Genomic DNA, 21,083 nt, shown 5'->3' on the forward strand with positions numbered 1-21,083 from the left:
TAGGTACCAATTTAAATGTAGTTAATTAATGATTTAATAATATAATAATAATCTTAGTCTGCCTTATTTAATAATTAGGGAACACAGAAATGGCAGGGAACTATCACAGGGTGAGTGAAAACGGTATGCCGTCTCACCACCCTGCATCTTCGTGATCTTGCATTCGACTCCTAAAAAACTAACAAAGTAAATACTAACTTGCTGTTTTAAATAAATAATTTAAATGTACCAGCCTTATACCAGTGACCTAAACATGAATTTACAGATACATCAATAAAAAAATTCTCTCCAAAATATTCTCTGCTATGTGTATATAACGATAACGTCTAAATGAACATTTCGAAAAGTGATAAATACATAGATATATATTAATATTATTTTTACTATTGCTTCCTTCACCATGTAAACAAGAAACATGTTCCAACTTGAATAAAAGTACCTAGTGTTACGTTTAATTCATTTTTATACAGTAGTATCAATAAAATGTTTTTCTTTTATTGCTGGGGGTTGATTTTTCCGAAGAATATTAATAATAATTGCAGATGAGGAGACTAAGGAGACTAATTTATGATGTAAAACCTGAATTTTAATTTGGAGCCAGAGTGAGAGATGAGGAGAAACTCGAGTTAAAGAGTTTGGAATAAATGTGAAGGAATAAAAGCAATATTCTAGTTTAAAAAAATGGAGTTATATGTAGAAGTGTAAGTTACAGAAGTTTTATTACCGCATATAAGGTAAAAGTTATTGACACTGACCCAGCTTCTGACAATTTTAGGTTAAATTGAATTAAAAAAAAGATCTTAAGTGGGTTAATAAATTTTTTAAAAATTAAAATAAATTTATTCTGTACTTAATTAATGACAAGCACAATAATAAAAAATAAGAAAACTTAATAAAAAAAATCTTTAAGTGTGGAGTGACTGCGGAAGCCATTTTTTAGTTATGGTCTAAGCAAATTACGGAAGCGCGTTCGACGATTCAATCAGTGAAATAATCATTATATAAGTATAAAAATATAATAAAATATATATAAATTGTTTAATAATGAACTATTATTTAGTCTAAAAAATCAATATATCATATTAAATAAAGCTTTATTAATAAAATATAAGTGTCAATAACTAGGCTCAATTTTATAGGTATGTCGCAGTTATTGACACTCACATTCTTACCTCTTACTCAGGAGGTTATTTGTTTGTTGACATCCATAAAATGTTTCAAAATTTGTATTTATTATGATTATTATGATTTGATATACTATTTTCTGTAATTACAGCGATAAATATTCATTTAATATTTTTGTGAATAAACTAAACATTATATTCACTGTTATAAATAATTCTTTCAAATACGAAAATGATTGTTGTAAAAGAAATTTCATCTTTGTTAGTGTTAAAATGATTATTACTATGATAATTTTTACTTTCAATTGAATTATAAATTTTATTGATGATACAAATACATATTTTTGTTTGTTATTTTCAGGAGTTAATTATTTTTGTTAAAAATAACAATATCTTACTTATAATAAATATTTAATTTATCTTTAATGAATACTTAATTACTTATAGTTTATTTAAACTTGATAATACATAATTTAACCGAGAGAGAATCATTACCAAATATGAGTGTCAGAAACTAGGCCGATGGCAGTGTCAGAAACTACAACACAAGAAATTTTAAGTGTCAGAAACTGGGTCTTCAAACATCACTTTTTAAATCATTAATTAAAATTACTAATTCGCTTCAAATAATTATATCGCGTATATGAGTTTTTCTAGAAACTCTGAACTTGTTTATAGTATAAAAATTATTTATTCTAATTAAATATTATTTTAGTTATCGTAATATAACCTCAGATATCACTGTTACAGTGTCAGAAACTGGGCCTTTTACCTTATGCTTCTGTAGTTAAAACTGGGTAACTTTTTAGGAATGCAATCTAACATTTAAAATAAGTATCTACTCGTTTACTATTTATAGTAGCTACGCTTTCTTTGTTTAACATTTCGGTTAAATATTTTGCATTTAACGAGTAACATCGGCAGACCGGGCCATTAGGGTTGGAGTAATAATTTCTGTTCGTCACTTACTCAAAGGGCTCGCTTAATTGGGGCGAATACGGTAACGAGTACAAAGGCCGGGGGCGGCATCGGGCGCATGCAAATCTAAAGAACATGTCTTCTGTGTGTATCTCTGCGGCGCCCATCGTCGCCGTCGTCATTTCTGTTTGAAGGCGTCCGTCGGTGTCGCGACAATCTCTCCGACGCTCGCGTTTTCGTTTGTGACTCTACCTACCGGGACCCTTTAGGCGAGCAAAGCCATTAGCTTCGTTTAAACGGCAATTTTTAATGTACAAAGCGGGGGGACTGACTATGCTTTACTTTTAATGATATTTAACAAAGCACGTTTGTGTTAAGTTTGTTTTTGGGAAATTCAAGGGTTGAAAGAATTAAGATAATGAGACTGGTCAAGGGTAGTGATGCGCAAAATTGGGTTTGGTCTTGCAGTCTTGGTCTTAGTCTTGCGAAATGCCAAGATTAAAACTGTCTTTACGGAGAAAATGAAAAAGGAAAATTTACCTAAATATTAAAGCGATATTTACAATACAACCAAAAATAATAAAAATTACAATTTCGACCCGTATTTGTAAAAATAAAATCCTAACAGAAATAAATTTACTAAGTATTCTAGTTGATATTACAAATTAAATTGTAACAATTAAGAAACTTGAAGTAATTTTATAATAAAAAACATGCCAAAATTGAGATTATTGCAAGTTACCTAACAAATATTACAATTTTTCAATTTATAATGAATAAATCGAAAATTGTAATTTTTGCGTTGTCATAAAAATTTTGTTTTCTCCGTGTTTATACTACCAAAACTAAAACCAAGACCGAACGAACAAGACCAATACTAAAACCAAGATCGAATATGCAAGATTAATACCAAATACGCAAAATTAAACGAAAAACTGTTACTTCTAGTGAATTTATTTGAAGCTACTTTATTATACATATAGGTATACGTACATAGTTTAGGCAAAAATTTACTCCGAAGTTTCCAACTGAACGAATAAGCCCATATCTGTCCAAGCATTACTGATGGCATGAAAATAAACACTTGTCTTTGATGCCATTTTTTTGAAGTAAGCGAGTAGACCATTCATTTTTGCAAAATATAAACTTTTGGAAATTGTTTAAACTATATTAATCAAATGATTAAAATGGTTGAAAATGCGACGTTTCTTGACGCCCTAAACGGTCAATCAGGACGTTTTTACAAATTTTAATTACATTACGTTTTCCTTTATTAATAACAGGCGACCCGCCTCAGCTTCGCACGGGTGCAATGCTGATACTAAATATGTATATTTTTGTTTTGTTTAGATTATTATCGAGAAGGAGAAATCTTCAAAAGATACCCTCTGAACATACTAAATATACTACAGAATGTCTTTATATGGAACATTCACAGTGGTTTTGTCATTAGACAATACAAACCGGCCTCTCGGCCGGTACCGCCGCATCCGCTATGTCCCTGCATTTTAAATCTGTAATATCTTCTAAAATATTCATTTAAATTACATGCTGTAAAGGGCCATATTGATCTATATTAAATGCACAATGTATTTAAGGCACTTAATTGGATAAGAATTAATGCTGTATTGCTTACAATCGCTTCGTAAATAAGTCATTATTTCTCATAAAAAGTAAAGGATAAAAATTATTATGTGGGTTATCCCTAAGAGATAGGCATGTACCATCGTGGATTTTTTTGTAGACCCTTTTAAGATGTACAATATTGTAGTACATTATTTTGATCTATTTCGTAAGGTTCAGCCAGCGTTTGCAATGTTAGCGCAAAAAATGTGTTTATTTACGACATCACATTAGAAACCTCTAAAATTACCAGTGTTTCCCTACTAGATTATGCATGTATTATACATATAAACCTTCCTCTTGAATCACTCTATCTTTTAAAAAAAAACCGCATCAAAATCCGTTGCGTAGTTTTAATGATTTAAGCATACATAGGGACAGACAGCGGGAAAGCGACTTTGTTTTATACTATTTAGTGAAGCAGAAGTGCATGTAAAAATAAAATATGTTGTTTTGAATAAGTACTGTTGTTGTTGTATACCTTTCATTTTCATATTTAATAATTTATTGTAAATAAAGATTGTTCCCAATATTGTTCATACCGGAGTTTTATTCACTTCGGCAATAAACGGCAATTTTGAGAAAATTCTGCTCGTGAAGTCACGGCAATCTTTTATGACATTAATTGTTTGTGTTGGGTTTAAGTAATTGTATCAATAATTCGAATAAACATGACAGAATGTGTTTTCGGCTATAGACCCATGCCGCCTAAAATCTATCCGTTTTCTCTGCAGATTACAAAATAATTAACAAATCGCAATTATTTTTAAAACCGTCAAGCGTAGATCCCAATTTGCCTTAATAAAATCGAAAGAGAATTTAATTTTGCATCTGACGATGTCAAAAGGAACATAGCTTCCCATTTGAGAAAAATGAATTATTGATGTTTGAAACATTTAAAATTTGAACATTACTAGTGTAATGATTTAATGTGCTTTGAAAGAAATTTTTAGATGGAAAACTAAGTGCGTTTCGTGCTCTTTTCAACAGTAACAGCCGTATCTTTTTATCGAGTATAATTGCTGAGATATTAAAATTTCTGTAAAGGTACCTACTACAAGCGTCAAATTTTCTAGAAATTACTAAATCACTCCAAAAATATATCGCGCAGGCCAAAACTAGGCTTAACAAATTGGACATTAAATTTGATGCTGAATTCAAAAATGTAATAATATACAGGGTGTTCTATTTAAAATAAAGCAACTGATGTATGCATCCGGTATATCCGGAAGTCCGCCATCTCTGAAATTAATTTCTGCAGAGGGATGATTTGATCAGGAACATTTTTTATTGGAATTATTTTCTTCCAATTACAACGACAAGACCGCTAGAGAACAAGGTGCGCTTAATGGACTAACCAGTATATACGCTTTGCGCGAAAACTTTGGAGCAAATTTTTGCTTAAACCATTTGTTGTACGTAAAAAGTTTAGATCATTTTTTTTGGTGAATATTTCGCTTATTGACTTCTAAGCCATAGAAAGTGCAATAACTTATTTGATTAGTTTTATAAGCCACAGTGATTTTGTGTTCCATTTTTAATATTTTTGACGTGACAACGTCTTATAATTCGATGGAGCCGGCTGCACGCACGAAAAAACATGATTCATGCGACGTTACCTCGCACTGAGGCGTTCCATTTAAGGCTTGAAGTGCAAGCGAGAGCGCGGAACGAGCGACAAAGAGGCACAATCGGCCTCCGCGTTCGGCAGCGTTCGACATCTGTCTCTCTCCTACTTAAGTGAGCGGTGCGTCCGCGTGGACAGCTGCTATACAATAATACATTTCCATTTACCTCCTTCTCTATATCCATACAAAATATCTATCAAACAAATAAAATTAAAACTTCCTTTTGAAAAATGAAACCATTCCATCAGTATTTTCTTATGACGTTGTCACGTTCAACTATCGTCAGTAAACCGACTTTACAGACAACCATAATACTCATTAAAAAAATACATATACATTTTATATACGCGCTCATCTTCTGTAATTATGGGGTGTACTCAGCAGGGGCTTTATTTGCGTGCCAAATTACCCCTTTTGCGGAGAAAACCGTACATTTCGTGGCCGACACGTGCGTGCAGGCCTCGTGTGCCCTTAAGTCATAATACGCCCTGACCCTTTATTCGCATGCATATATTATCTAATTGAGCGTTAACGTTAAATTGTTACTACGATTTGTCAACGAACTCATCGTCAGATGAGCAACCGTTAAAGATGTGCATTAGTCAGAGCATAAACGATAACACACCGAAGGTTTAGAAATAATTATTATTCTTCTTATTTTCATTAAAACTATATCATTTAGATTTTATTTTAAGATTGTGAACTTTGCCTGGATCAGTGACAAATTTGTTGCTTCTGGGGTTGACACCGAGACAGTCGGGAGTGGACTATGGTCCCTAATTACGACCATTCGAAGCAATTTTGCTAGTTAAAGGAAGAAAATACTAATGTAGTTTCTTGACTGAGCGACATGGTCTAGAACAGTGGTTTCCAAATTTTATTTTACCACGGCTTCCCTAAAAATGTTTGATTATATGGCGCTTCTCTTCCATTTTCAAAAATACTACAAAGAAAAACATTTTTAGTAATAATTTCTAGTAATAAAATTTTTTTTAAGATAAACTCTTACACAAAAAAAATTAATAATAGTTGTAATAATTATTGTCGCTTAATGAGACTAGTTAGTAGTCCGCGTCTCCCAGTTTGGAAAAAGCTGTTCTAAAGTCTAGAGATGTAGAAGCTAGGTCTAAAGTTGGGTTTCGGTTAGGGAGACCGGCGTCACCAGAATTTGTGAGATGGGAAGGGCAAGTAAAAAGCGCTGAACCCCCCAATTATGAAAAATAATATAACAATTGCTGCAAAATTTGATGCCATAAAAATTTATACAGTTTGTGTAAATTCACTTTAAAAAATGAAATAAATAAGTAGGGTTATGACCTTATCCGCTTGCTTGTATTTACGATGTAGATTTACAACTGCAAATTGTTAGAAGATATTGAAGGAGTATCTGTACCTGTCCTAGCAGTGGAGTTTGAACCTTCCAACCCTCCTGGTGGCTTCCCTATTGTTTAAGCAATACTGTATCAAAGAAGCGAATTTTATAAATATTGTTTGGAGATATAGTTATATCTCTATACATATAAGTAGTGTCCGATCGAAACTGGTTTTTACGACCGAAACCGAAACCGAAACCGAATTTCGGCAACGGTCTCAGTTTCGGCCGAAACCGAAACCGAAACCGAAACTTCCTTATAAGGATCATGTTTTGAGAGAAAAATAAAGAAAACGTTATTATAATCGGTCAGTTTCATTTTTTTATCTTTAAATCACATAGCTCTGCAGTCCCTCATTTAAGGAAATACTTTAATTGCGCCTCAAAAATACTTAAAATAGGTGAGATGCTTATTTGAGTAAGTATAGTAGACTAGACTCATTTTTCTTTTGAAGATGCGAAATGTCTTCTGTTCTTGTTCGCTTGGATGGAATTTAACGCGCCGAACATGACCGAGTAGAGCGCGCGAACTCCCAAGCGCAGTTTCGGTTTCGGTGGTAGTTTCGGCAGGTTTGCCGCCGAAACCGAAACTAAACCGAAACTCGTTTTTTTGCCGAAACTCGACCGAAACCGAAACCGAAACCGAACTTTCGGTCGGACACTACATATAAGTAGTTATTTTAAAAGCGATTTTATAATTTAGAATAACTTGTCATCATTTTAACTATAATTAATTAGTAACTTAATAATAATTGGATAATATTAGCCTACCTTATTAGATAATTAGGGAACGTAGAAATGGCGGGAAACTATCACAGTGTGAATGAAGGCGGTAAGCCGTCTCACCACCTTGCATCTTCACGATCGTGAATTCAATTCGCGACATTCGATGTCTTCGCTCTTTTTTTGATTATTACTCATTATAATTATGGATTCCGCTATTTAATTGGTTGCTAATTGACCTACTAACACAGTAGGTAAGTAGATATTAGCTTGCGGTTTTAAATAAACAATTTAGATGTACCAACTTTGTACCAGTGACCTGAATGCGAATTAATGGATGCTATGTAACAATACCTACTATAATAACTACGGAAAGAGAAAAAAAAGTTTTTTGGTGCTGTAATCTTTTGTCCATGTTAAAATTTTAAAACCGATACAATGTTTAGATTTAATGCTTTAATAATTTTTCCTTTGAAACGAACAGCAGTTTGTTTTTCAGCTGTTCAAAATGAAAGACAGCCTCGCAATACAGCAACCATTCGACCAGAAACTCTAAGAGAAATGAGTGCTGAGCAAGAAAGGGCTTTGAGGGAGGCAGCAGTGGCGGTGGGCGTATTTGGGTGAGTAAAAATTTATTTTTTGCAATCCTATTTTATATCACTAGTTTTTGTTTAAATAAAATAAGACATGGCAGTGTTTATTTATTTATTCATTCATTTATCTGTTTATTTATTTATTGACTTGGTAAATTACAGTCTTTGTTCTAACATTGATTACATCGACTGATAATAATTATCGCAATTAGATTATAACTTAATTTTATTTTTTAATGCGGTCTCTTCTAAAGTAATCCGGTAGAATTTTCTTTTATGGTCAGTGGGGGGAAGGGGTGTGACAATCCTCTCCCTCCCAAGCCTTGATGTCGAGTGACTAAGTCGGCATTTTCGTGTCGATGTTGACATATTCAGGAGTGTGAATAACTATGAAAAAGATTTTTCCTTTAGAAGTACAAATACTAGGGTCAATTGAAAAGTCTCCGGCCTGACACATAGATGGCGGCACCAGAACTAAATCCATATGATTTTCAGTTAGTCCTAACCTTCAAAAGACGCGTCTATAAATTTGACGGCTGTCGGATCATTAGTTTGTGAATTATAGCATTTTTAGTGAAGCAACTTTTGTTATTGTGAAAAAAAAGTTACGGACGAAAACATTAAAAAAATGCACAAAATGATTTTGAATGACCGTAAATTGAAATTGAATGAAATAGCAGACACTCTACAGATATCAACGGAACGTATACATCACATCATTCACGAATATTTGGGTATGAGAAAGCTCTGTGCAAAATGGGAGCCGCGCGAGCTCACTTTTGACCAAAAACCACGGCGAGTTGATGATTTAGAGCAGTGTTTGAAGATGATCACGCGTAATAAACCCGAGTTTTTGCGTCGATATGTGACAATGGATGAAACATGGCTCCATCATTTCACTCCGAAGTCCAATCGACAGTCATCGGAGTGGACTGCACACGATGAACCCGCTCCAAAGCGTGCAAAAACGCAACAGTCGGCTGGCAAGGTTATGGCGTCTGTATTTTGGGATGCGCGTGGAATAATTTTCATTGACTACCTTGAAAAAGGAAGGACCATCAACAGCGACTATTACATAGCGTTATTGGACCGTTTGAAGGACGAAATCGCCGAGAAACGACCGCATTTGCAGAAAAAGAAAGTCCTGCTTCACCAAGACAATGCACCGTCTCACAAGTCAGTGAAAACGATGGCAAAAATTCATGAATTGGGCTTCGAATTGCTTCCGCATCCACCGTATTCTCCAGATCTGGCCCCCAGCGACTACTTCCTGTTCTCAGATCACAAAAGAATGCTCGTTGGGAAAAAATTTTCGTCGAATGAAGAGGTGATCGCCGAAACTGAGGCCTATTTTGAAGCAAAGGACAAATCGTACTACAAAAATGGTATCGAAAAGTTGGAGGATCGCTATAATCAGTGTATCACCCTTGAAGGGAATTATGTTGAATAAAAAAAACAAATTTTGCAAAAAAAAATGTGTTTTACTATTTTAGGCCGGGGACTTTTCAATTGACCTGTTAATGTTTGTATTCGGCAAGAAATTTTTAATTGGATTAAAAGCCACACACACACTTCCTACCCTCCCGAACTCTTGAAGCTCGGTAACTTTTTGGTGTCAGAAAACTGATTGGAACATTACAGGTGATTTATTAAGGAAAAAAAAACGTAAAAGTAGAAATACGTGTTACACAGTTAGGTGCACCTTTAATAGCTTTTCTATAGATTATCATATAATTATTACAAAAACAGAATTTTTTTAAATATAAAATGATGTGTCATCTAGGGGTCGACTTTTTTCCTTGTAAACTTAGCTTATGTTTTTTAATTTATTTAATGTGGTTTTTGGATCTGATATTTCCATATTCTTTCGTGTTTCCTCACCCGTTATTATTTAATGAGCGTATTGTGTGGATATTATACCTGTATGACGTAAAGAGGCACTGACGTGCTTAGATAAAGTATTTACTGTCAGACCAATGATCACAGCATCAGCATTAAGCTTTTTGTTTCAAGCAAAGCTGAAAAACCGACTTTCAGCTCAAATGCCCACAGCTTTTAACGCTTTTGATCTTGCAATGTTTCTACAAAGCAGCGATTTTCTGATATTTTCCACTTCATAAAACCTTTATAAACATATGATTCGCATGCATATGAAACAAGTGTGAGACAAATAGTCGTTTATTGGTTCCAAACAAATTTCACCGGTAAAATTTTTCACTATTGTATAGATTATGGAATAGATCAGTAGTTTTATTTTAGTTCTTTTAGGTTATTATTAAGGAAAAAATAGAAAATGAAGGCTGAAATAAAGGAAGAAATAAACTAAAAAGGGACTTATCCTAAGGACCAGGTTACCACAAAACCTGTTCACTGGAGATAGGTGTTTCTTTTTTTAATGTGCATGAGAGGACAATAGGCTTGTGTAGTTCACGAACGAACTAGTTCCACAGAGCGATCCTGTGTGTGAACTACAAGAACTAATTCGCAGCTAAACAAGAAATTAGTTCGTTAGTTCAATTACCTACCACGCAGTAAAGATGACGAAATATTGTAGGCTTTCACGACCGGCATCGAATATAGGTGAGTTGTTGTCCGGGCTGATGTCGGCGGGCTGCTGGGTTGTTTTTCCGACGTTTCATCCACAACTGTGGTGGACATTTTCAAGGGGGATGCCGAAGTCTTCATAGTTGCGAAACACACTTTGACATCGTCCTTGATGATGTCCACCACAGTTGTGGATGAAACGTTGGGAAAACAACCCAACATACCACCGCCCATCAGCCCGGACAACAACTTATCTAAATGTACCTTGACGGTTTGGGAGTTCTAAAAAAAAAAATAATATTTTTACGAAAATTTGATGTAATGTAAATTAATATCAGATAATTCCATCATTGCTGAAAGGGTCTTTACCTTTTTCGAATCTAAAGCGCCTTAACGAACTGTAACAGCGAACCAGTTCGCGGAAGAATAATAAACTAAGTTAAGCGCTCTTTTTACTGAACTAAAATGCCCAAGTCTAGTTAACAATGACCACATTAGAAATGGGTAAAATGCATGTCCCACCTGAACAGGCTCTTTGGTACCTTAGTAATACCCTAGTAAATCTTTTTTTGGTTTATTTTTTAAAATGCTTTCGATTCAATAAAACTTGATTAAATACCAATTTGTTGAAATTGATAACAGATATTTTAAGGAAATATTTTAGGCCGCCCGTGTCACTTACCATGGCTTTATCACCGGCTCGTTATGGTCATGGTTTATTACCCTCGGCACCACCACCACAAATGATAAGTAGAGAACCGACGCCGAAACAAGAAAACAGCGACAATGATGGTGAGATGATAAAAGTTATACTACATACATATGTGTATAGTAGAGACGATCAAAATTAGAATAGACGTATCTTCTTTCTTCTTTCAACTTGGGACTGTATAGTAGTCATTTACTACGTTTTGTATACGCCCTTGTTAAGTTAGGAAATGTTTTATGAGTATACTTCGTTTACTTTCTGTAGCGATGTGACCTTCAGTTTGACCGGCGCAAAGTAGAAAAGAACAGCACTAGGCCAGAAAAGAAAGGAGACAACTCTTGGCCAAACTCTTAACCGGTGAGGAGCGCATAATCCGTACAGTACTGTACAGAATAATTGACCATTTTATCTACTACAATTGCATTGCTCAAATGTGCTGTTATTGGTACCATTTACTACTGAAAATATCAACGAGATGTTTATTTATATTTGAAGACACATTAAAGGCATTAACGCTTGTTTTCGACTCGCACTACTATTCATGATTGAACAAAAATTTTGGCAGGTGCTGTATGAAAAAGTATGTTTAATGAACAAGAGTCGAGAGTATAATGAGTTTTTTCTCCCTTGCCTACGATTTTGCCAGCGCGCATCTAAGACATTGGAAGGGGCATCGCTAGAAAAAGTAAATGAAGTATAATACAGACAAAGTGAAAAGAGATAACAGAATAATAGTAAACGGTGCAGTAGTTAGAGGTTACTCAGGTACGCAAAAGATTAGGGTCGGCTTTATAACTGTCTGTCTGGAATTATATCTTTAAACAAGCATCTTTGCTTTCGTAAATTCCTAAAAATGTTGAACTTTCTTTAAAGTCCGATGCTGGCAACTTACTCATAGTCTGCTTGTCTGCATCTCTTTCTGCTACACATTAATTGGTGTTAATGTTATTCCTTTTTTTTGATAAGGGGCCATCCATAAATTACGTCACACGAATTTTATGATTTTTTGACCCCTTCCCCGTCCTTGTCATAGTTGGTCACATTTGTGAGACTTCCCCCTTCCTAGTGTGACGTCACATTCACATATTTTGCAATTTTTACATCTAGAAATTACTGAATTAAACCAGCAGTTCCGAAATTACTTTTATTTCTATTTAAATTATTTAATAAAATTAACATTTCAAAAAATTAACAAAAAAAACATTAGTTATATTAATTAAAGAAAACTTAATCATCTTGAACCCACGGACTTTGAAGCCACCCCTTCAAATTATTTATAACTGTCATAGCAGCCACTTCGTTCTCTTTTGGGTTGTTAATGTCGGGAACATTTATTGTGACAACATCTGTTTCATCCAACCATACAGCATCATCGTTGCAAATGTTTTTTGAGTTTTTTGTTAATATTGTAAAGTTCGTGTTTTAACATGTACATTTTGAAAATTTTGAAATGTGACGTCACGAAATTTAGGACCCCTCCCATTCCCTTGCCACACAATGTCACACTTCGTCGACCCCCTCCCTCCCCCTTAACGTGTGACGTAATTTATGGATGGCTCCTAAGTGTCCGCTGCAATTCCTACCTGACATCTCTTTTCTACATTTACGATATTCCCTACAACGTCTGTCATGAGTAAGAGTAGGCGTCTGTCAGCAACCGCTCTAGTCTATTTAGTAAGTTGAAAGAAGAAAGTAAATGCGACAGTTTTATTACAGTCTATGCCAATTTTGAATGTTCCAACTGTATTTCTATATTTTTTCTTAATCGATTTTTGAACTATTCGCTTATGTGGTGTGCTATCAGCATGTTTTAAAATTCATAAATAGGTGGCTGAATTCCGTTCAAGGGTAGTTTTAGAAATCGTTGATACTAAGTAATAACGTGCGCCGAAGTTTACAAATTAGTTTACGTCCCATGGGAGTAATTAGTGGACTGACATTACAATCCAGGATTAAAGCGTACGAACTAAATTCAGAACACCAACCTTGTTCTGTGTATAGGCTGGACAATAAAACCATAAAAGTAATAGTTTTTAAATTAATGACTGAATTATTTATTTTTTTTTGTGGAATCAAGAAATTTAATGAAGCACATCAAATATTAAGACGGTTAATTTTTTGTTTTACAGATTTATTTGTTTGAAGCATAAACAAATAAAAAACAATGTTGAATTGATCTTGGTCTTGCAGTTTTGTCTTGTCTTGCATCTAACAAAACCAAGATCAAGACCAATATTAATGAACAAGACCCATGACCAACAACAACATTTATTAGCAAGATTTTCGCAAAATTCTCACTTAAATTTTAATACAGTTACAAATTGAATGAAGTAACTCAATTAATATTTATTTAAGCAAATAGAAGCTAATTGCGTTATTATTAGAGTTTCGACCTTTTACTGTAACAGTTCTTTATAAAACAGAATCAAATAAGAATATTATTAGCCCAAGTCGACGTTTTGCTTCTATTTGGCAGAAGTCTTTTCAAGACAAATTAGTTCTTAGTTCCCGCACTCGTCGAGTGCTATAAAAACACTATTATTAAAGTTCATTTATCCTATATTACTGATAGATGTTATTGGAATGATTTACTATTCAAATAGGAATAGTTTGAAGAATGCCCTGAAATGAACACAAAAACATTAAAAGGTGCATATTTATCTATTTACAGTTATCGTCATTACAATGTGTTGAAAGGGTAGGCTTTTAACTAATTTTACGATTATAGGGATAGATTTGAAATTAGAAAATTTGAAACAAGTTGATCTCTTAATTACGTACTAAGGATCATCGACGACCACATACAACTAATTTTTCTATCCTTTGGGACCAGCATTGTTTTTCTGGTTAAAAGGTACCCTATGTTATTTTCTGTACTCCTGACAGTGTGTGTACAAAATTCCATGATAGGTTTTACCAGTGGCTTCGTTCGGATTGATGCCCTAAGTACGTGTCAAAAATCATCGTAAAACGTAAACTAATTTTTCTATCTCTCGCGAACAGTACTTTTTGGCACTGTACGGGTGCGAAACATGGACGGTGGGCGCGGCGGAAAAGAAAGAGTTGGAAGCGTTCGATGTGATGCGTGATGTTACGGGCGAATGATGAGGATCCCGTAGATAGAGAAGGTTAAAAATGAAGAGAATAGGAGAACAGAGGACTTTATGGAAGTTAATAAGAAATAGGCAAGATAGGTTGGTAGGACACGTTTACAGGCATGAAGGTCTTGTTAGAGATCAGTGGCGGAATAAGGCTAAAGCGGGCCCTAGACAACATTGTAATTCCGGGCCTATTTTTCAGATAAAATATTTTTCAAATGAAAATAAAAATTAATTATAAAAATTAAAAAATTAAAAACCTAATTTTCGGGCTCCAAAAATTACGGGCCCTAGGCACGTACCTAGGTTGTCTAGGCCTTAGTCCGCCCCTGTAGGTAGGTCCAGGATAGGAAAGAGTGGAGGTGCGTGTCTAACCAGTGTTGGGACTGACAATTGTTATGTTAGTTAGTTTTTAGAGTTTTATCGATACAAAAATCTTTACTAATGTTTGTTAATGGTTGTTGATCTTTGAGCATGTCCTTTAACCAAATTCCATCAACTAGCCTTGAAAAAGTCCAACAACTTGGGCGAAATGTTGATTGTGTTTTTTTAAATAATATAAATTTAGATCTCAGTATTGCTTTGATCAAAACGAGTTGAATACAAAATAGGAGAAGAAGATTAAACAGAATTACACTATAGGATCTTATTTTTGATCATTTTTTTAGAAGAAAGTATTGACGTTACTAACGAGGAAGATGACCTTCCCAATTCAGGATGTGGGGTTTCGTCTACCAACGGCCCAGTTAGACCTGAGCCACATTCTGCCATTTCGGCAACCGGCCTATTACCGTCTTTCGGTATTTATCCGACGAGTCAGGAAACGGTTTACGAAACGTCAGCAAGACTACTGTTTATGGCTGTAAAATGGGCAAAAAATTTACCTAGCTTCGCCAGTTTACCATTCCGAGATCAGGTAAATAGTAGTAGACCTAATTTTTAGTTTTGATGTTACCTATCAATAACAATGGAGAATGGTAGTTCGGTACGTGCGCTTGATAAATTAAAAAAGTCACGATTACTTTTGGCAGTATCTTAAATATCTTTCCTTTTAGCAGTTTTCTCTATTCAATTTAATTTAATTACCTCTTATGGATATTATATCCTTGCGGTTTTTTGGTCTGTTTTCGCGCTTTTTTGCATAATATCCTATTAATGCGAATATTGACTTTAACTTTTGACGTACTAGGTTACCCTTTTTGGGTACTCTTCAGTACATCTTCCCCATATACCTATTTGTAATGCCCATCTGCTCATTTATATCTGCTTTAATGCCTATTTTTTTTTCTCTATTTTGACTTATTTTTGTGGTCTATTAAAGCTGTAAGCTTGGCAAAATTTTTTTAATTATCTAGTTAAAAGCAATGTGATTTCATTGAAACTGCTTAGGAGTTATAGAAAATAAACACTAATTGGTAAATTTCAATAATTCTTAACTAGGCACACGGCTTGACTATATTATTTCGTCAAACTTCGGCTTCTTTAGATGCATTTGAAACAATATTACCAAGTGAAAATTGAAGAACTTAATGTTTATTCTCTGTAATTTGACTATGAATTTCAACCAAGTGAAGCGGTGAACTCTATTTTGTATATCTGAAAATTTCCTACAATTATCCTTGGATAAACATAGGTCATCCTTCTGGAGGAAGTTTGGAGCGACCTATTTCTACTCAATGCGATTCAGTGGTGTATGCCCATGGATGTCACTTCCTGTCCTCTTTTTAATCATCACGATCATGATAAAATTGGAGAAACGTCTACAGATGTGAAGACCTTGGCAGACACATTGATGAGGTTCAAAGCTATCCATGTTGATCCTGCAGAATTCGCTTGTTTGAAGGCAATCGTCTTGTTTAGAGCGGGTAAGTTTGCTTCATAATTTTCTTTAATAACAATAACAAAGTCAACAAAAACACAAGTCAATCATAAAAGGGTAATCGAATTAAATACTTTTTTTAAACAATTAAAAATTATATTTATTTATTTTTATTTTTATATAATAAATAAATACGAAACAATAAAAAAATGTACGATTCATGTAGAAAAATTCTATTAAGTTGGTGCCGTTCTACTAATATAAAAAAATTAACACAAATGTTTATTGTTAGAATTTGTTATCAACAGCATAAGGTCGTCAGTCTTAAGACTGGTTCAACACGTACTTCCACTCTTTCCTATCCTGAGGTAATCTTCGCATTTTCCCAAAACTAGAACAACCCATATTCTTAACTATTTCGGAACAATAATCTAATCTAGGTTTACCTCTACCCCTCCTAACTCCTGTTTCTGCCTCTAATATGTCTCTGACTAGACCATCATGCCTAAGAAGGTATCCTACCAACCTATCTCGTCTCTTTTTTAATGACTTCCATAGAGTCCTCTGTTCTCCTATTCTTTCTATTACCTCTTCATTTCTAACCTTCTCTATCCACGGTACCCTCATTATTCGCCTGTAACACCCTATTGTCCTTGTTTTGCACCCATACACCGCCGCGCTCCAAACCCACCTTTAACAATCTTTTTCAAATTTTTAATGTTATGAATGAAATTGAAAATGAAAAAGTAGGTAATATAAAGCCGTCTTATATCGTATTTGTTGAATTTTTAAAGTGAAAATTCTTCAACTAATAGCTTTTACGTCTAATAATGGGTTTTTGATGAACAAAAAATGTATAAAATCAGACAATGATGACCTCTATACTCGTTATTAGACATAAGCTTCTCATTCTGAGGTTTTTAGTGAGCTTTTCCCAGTCGGCGTTATTGATCGCGAAAGCTCAGTAGGTTGTTAGAGCTTTTACTTGATAGGTGGCATTTTCATCACTTCCATGACTTCCAAGTAGAATCTTGTTATCATTTACAGATTTACTTTAGTTTTTTCATTTTTAATTTGAGTGCTTTTATTTATGTATTAAAAAGTAAATACAATATAATATAAAACGTGTAAACACAGCACTGCTTCGTAGGAAAGAATTTGCTCAAATTTTTTTCACCAATAGTTTACGTTTTACTAAAAGCAAGGAAACTTTTTAAGCTCTTAGTGTATTCAATAATAAAGTTAAAAAAACTTTTTTTGAGGTTAATTTATACAATTTTGAAGGTTTTAATACACATTTGATACTTTTCGGCATGATATAGAGAAGGAGGGCGCGCTATAGCGAAATGACTCTTTTCAAAGTTCCTCGCCATTAACGGTTCTGCATTGAGTAGGTTTTATAGGTTATATTATAGTAAGTAAAAGCCTCCCCTTTTTACCTTTTTTACGTCCCCCACCATGCGACAAAATACTCACATTCTTGTTTCATTTATTTTGTATTAAGTCGTTGTAAGTTAGGGTAGGTAAAGGTTTCACTCTCTTTGTCCACACCGTTTCCTCCGGTATCCCCTGTATTAGGGGTTAGCAAGTAATTTTAGGTAGGGTCCCAATTTTTTGAAAACTTCTATCGAGGTCCAGAAAAAAATTATACGAGTGACGCTCAAAGTTCAAACGTACTTTATTATCTATAGAAAAATATTTTTTAAATAAATTATTTGAGTAATTTATTTCAAAAAATTTTTGGGAGTCCAGACTTGGACTAAAATTAAAGATTGTTGAACGCAAAGTTGTTTTTAGTCGGACAGAAATGTCCCTCATGCCCAATTTATCCTTGTAGAAACTCGAGGTTTAAAGGATCCAAGTCAAATAGAAAACCTTCAGGATCAAGCTCAAGTGGTTTTGTGCCAGCATTGTCGAACGCAGTTTCCAGGGCAAGTTGCACGTTTTGGACGATTACTGTTAATGCTACCTTCGCTGCGACATGTTCCTGCTGGCAGGATAGAGGCGCTATTTTTCCAGAAAACCATAGGAAATACACCAATGGAAAAAGTTTTATGTGATATGTATAAAAATTAACATATATAGAACTCTATTGTACATTGAAATGTCGGTTTATGTTACCATAATAATCGAATAAGTGTAATATATTGTAAGACATCACCTAATATTAATGTAATTCAAAATAAAATAATGCGTACTATATTTTATAGGCTTTATTCAAACTGAACGGTAAGTATTAGTCTTTAGTCTTAGCACTTTTCTATGTATTTAAAGTTTCGAAAAACATTTTTAAGATGGTAAACGTTTAAAAAACTAGCCAATTTTATTTACGTACTAGCTTAACCCGTTCAAACTTGGGAGGATTGGTATAACACATCCCGCAGAATGCTTCTAATATCTCTGTACCATTCAGAATAGATAAACTTTAAGTATTTATGGAATAATATTTTGACGGACGTCTGACGGGCGTCTGCTTACCGTCAACTTATGGATAGTGAGAAATAATAGTTGTACTGACGATTGTAAGAAAATCGTGTTTCAAAATGGCTTTCCAGTTGGACATTACAGTTTAAGGTAAAATGTGTGTACATTTACGGTTCTACGTCCCTCAATTAATAAATTTATATTTATAATTCGTATTTAATGATACTAGCATTAAAATTAACAGCTTTTTTCAAATTTGAACAATTTTTCTTTTTCTTTTTTAATAATTTTGGTCGTTTATTAGATTAAATAAGTAAATTTGCCAGTCAGATTTTTTTGTGCTAGCAACTAGTAGTGCCTACCTGTATTATAATTACTGTAATTAGTCTTCTTTTATAACCTTATAATTTTGTAAATTTCACAATATTTGGACAATCAAGATAGTATTAAATGTTGAGTGCATTTAAATTTAACTGCAGAAGTGCATCGTAATTGACTCTAATTACACATATAAATATTCGGTATTTTTTAAAGTTTCTTGCATCCAAAGAAAGAAACCTTAATGTATTTAGCCTGCCGTGTCGATATCGATTTAAATTTTAAATCGAAAATATTAATTATCAGTTATAATAGGTAATTCAATAGTATATATTTAAAGAATTTTTTGTTTATCTTATTGTGCTCATTTAATATGTCTAGTAACAAGAAATCCAAAAACATCTTTTTCCAAATCTTATTTTACACAAAACTTACTCCATAAATATAAGGGAGGAGGGTTAGTAGTACAAATCTAAAATTTACAATAAACTTTAATGAGCACCCCAGGCAGGCTTTCACTAGAAAATTAAATCGGCCTGAGATTCGTGTTGTGTTTAATTCTTTTATTTGAATTTTGGTCTAAATGTTTTTTTTTTAATTCGTTGGATTATCGGTTAATTAATATAGTAAATAATGATACTGAAGGTGTAGATTCAGTTGAATATGTATAACATTAATTAACTAGTGTGACCTTAATTTTGTTTGTTTTTCATAATATAAATCGAAATAAAAATGTAGGTGCGTCATCATCATCATCACAAGGTCATTCGTCCTGGGACTGATTGGACACGCACCACCACTCTTTCCTATCCTGAGTTAATCTTCGCATTTCCCTAAAACTAGAATATCGCACATCCTTAACTATTTGGAAATAGAAATCTAATCTAGGTCTACATCTACTCCTCTTTCTACTTGCAATATGTCTCTAACTAGCCCTTGTAACCTGTCCTACCAACTAATTTCTTCCACAGTGTCCTCTGTTCTCCTACTCTCTCTAATACCTTCTCATTTCTAATTTCAATCTACGGTATTTTTATCATATAGGTGTATATATAGTAATTAAATGAGAAAATTGTTTGATTTGCCCAAAAATGTATTGTACGATATATTCATTTTTCTTTATTGTGAAATTTGCTGGTCGAAAAACTTAACCAGTTCATGCAGTGAGTAGGTACTAGCCGCAAGGGTATAGCTTGGGCTTTGATTATTGTATTGTTTTTCATTAGTATTTTAATAATCGCTTCCTTGTACAGTACTGTTCCTTATTAATAACGAACTGTTTACAGTTTTTGACAAAATACTATCGAAGGTGTAATATTTGATAAACTATATAATCGTCTACTAGTGAGAAAAATTCGCGTTTCTCCATTACATTTATTTTATTGAAAATAATAACGTGAATTTTGCATTGTGAAATATCAATTAACTTAAATCGGAAAAAAGAAAATGACAATTGCGAAAAGGTACAATTAATGTTTTATAGCACAAGTTTAATTCTGGATGAAATCATAGTGCTTTTAATTGTACCACAATCTTTTCTAATGACTCCTCGTATTTGTTTACGGTTGCTGAAGCTCATCATTTGGTTAACACGCATGTGCTGTGTTAGAAGAGAAAGGAGCATTTCATCGTATCCTCAGTGGCCTTGCTTGAATTTGATCGAGCTTCACGTTTTATACGACAATTGTCTACGCCTTAAACCAATAAACAAATGAATTTTCCTGTTTTCCGTGCTTACGCGAACGTTTAAGAACTATGTTAATAGTTTTTAATTAGAATTATCCTTGCATTGGAATTATGCTTGCAGTAGACTTTTACACAAGAAGGTAAGATGGTACTATTACTTCCTTTTGATTTGTGTAGTTCTAATTTTATAGTTGTACATACGTATAATAGATAGAAAAACTGAAGGAGAACACTGAGGACATCAAGGCTTAAATTTAAAATGAAAATATCGTTAGTAAGAAAGGGAAGGTGGTTGCCTGACTTTGGATACTTCCCGAATTTTGTAACCTTCAGTAAATATCTCGAAAACCGATAACAATTCTTTGTGATTGATACACAGAACGAGTGTTTTTTATCTTCAGATAATCCTAGCTAAAGCCTTGATATTCTGAGCATATTTGTGGTTAAAATATTTTTTCATTTAAAAGGAAAAATATACAATTCGAGTGTAGAAAGATGCACCTT

The 21,083-nt window shown here is 33.7% G+C and overlaps 1 protein-coding gene across 1 annotated transcript in view; it reads left to right on the forward strand.

The window, feature by feature from the left end:
- The window catches only part of LOC108736397 (photoreceptor-specific nuclear receptor-like), a 52,386-nt gene extending 34,134 nt beyond the window's left edge, over positions 1-18,252 (forward strand). The window contains exons 5-9 of the mRNA XM_018468806.1: positions 7,888-8,008; positions 11,190-11,317; positions 15,001-15,248; positions 15,966-16,197; positions 17,989-18,252. Coding sequence (XP_018324308.1) covers positions 7,888-8,008; positions 11,190-11,317; positions 15,001-15,248; positions 15,966-16,197; positions 17,989-18,227 — 968 coding nt within the window. The 3' untranslated portion in view covers positions 18,228-18,252. The remainder of the gene's footprint in view (positions 1-7,887; positions 8,009-11,189; positions 11,318-15,000; positions 15,249-15,965; positions 16,198-17,988) is intronic.
- Positions 18,253-21,083: the final 2,831 nt, after the last annotated feature.

Source organism: Agrilus planipennis, unplaced genomic scaffold (assembly GCF_000699045.2).
Source record: "Agrilus planipennis isolate EAB-ADULT unplaced genomic scaffold, Apla_2.0 scaffold149, whole genome shotgun sequence".
In the NCBI taxonomy this organism is placed as follows: domain Eukaryota; kingdom Metazoa; phylum Arthropoda; class Insecta; order Coleoptera; family Buprestidae; genus Agrilus; species Agrilus planipennis.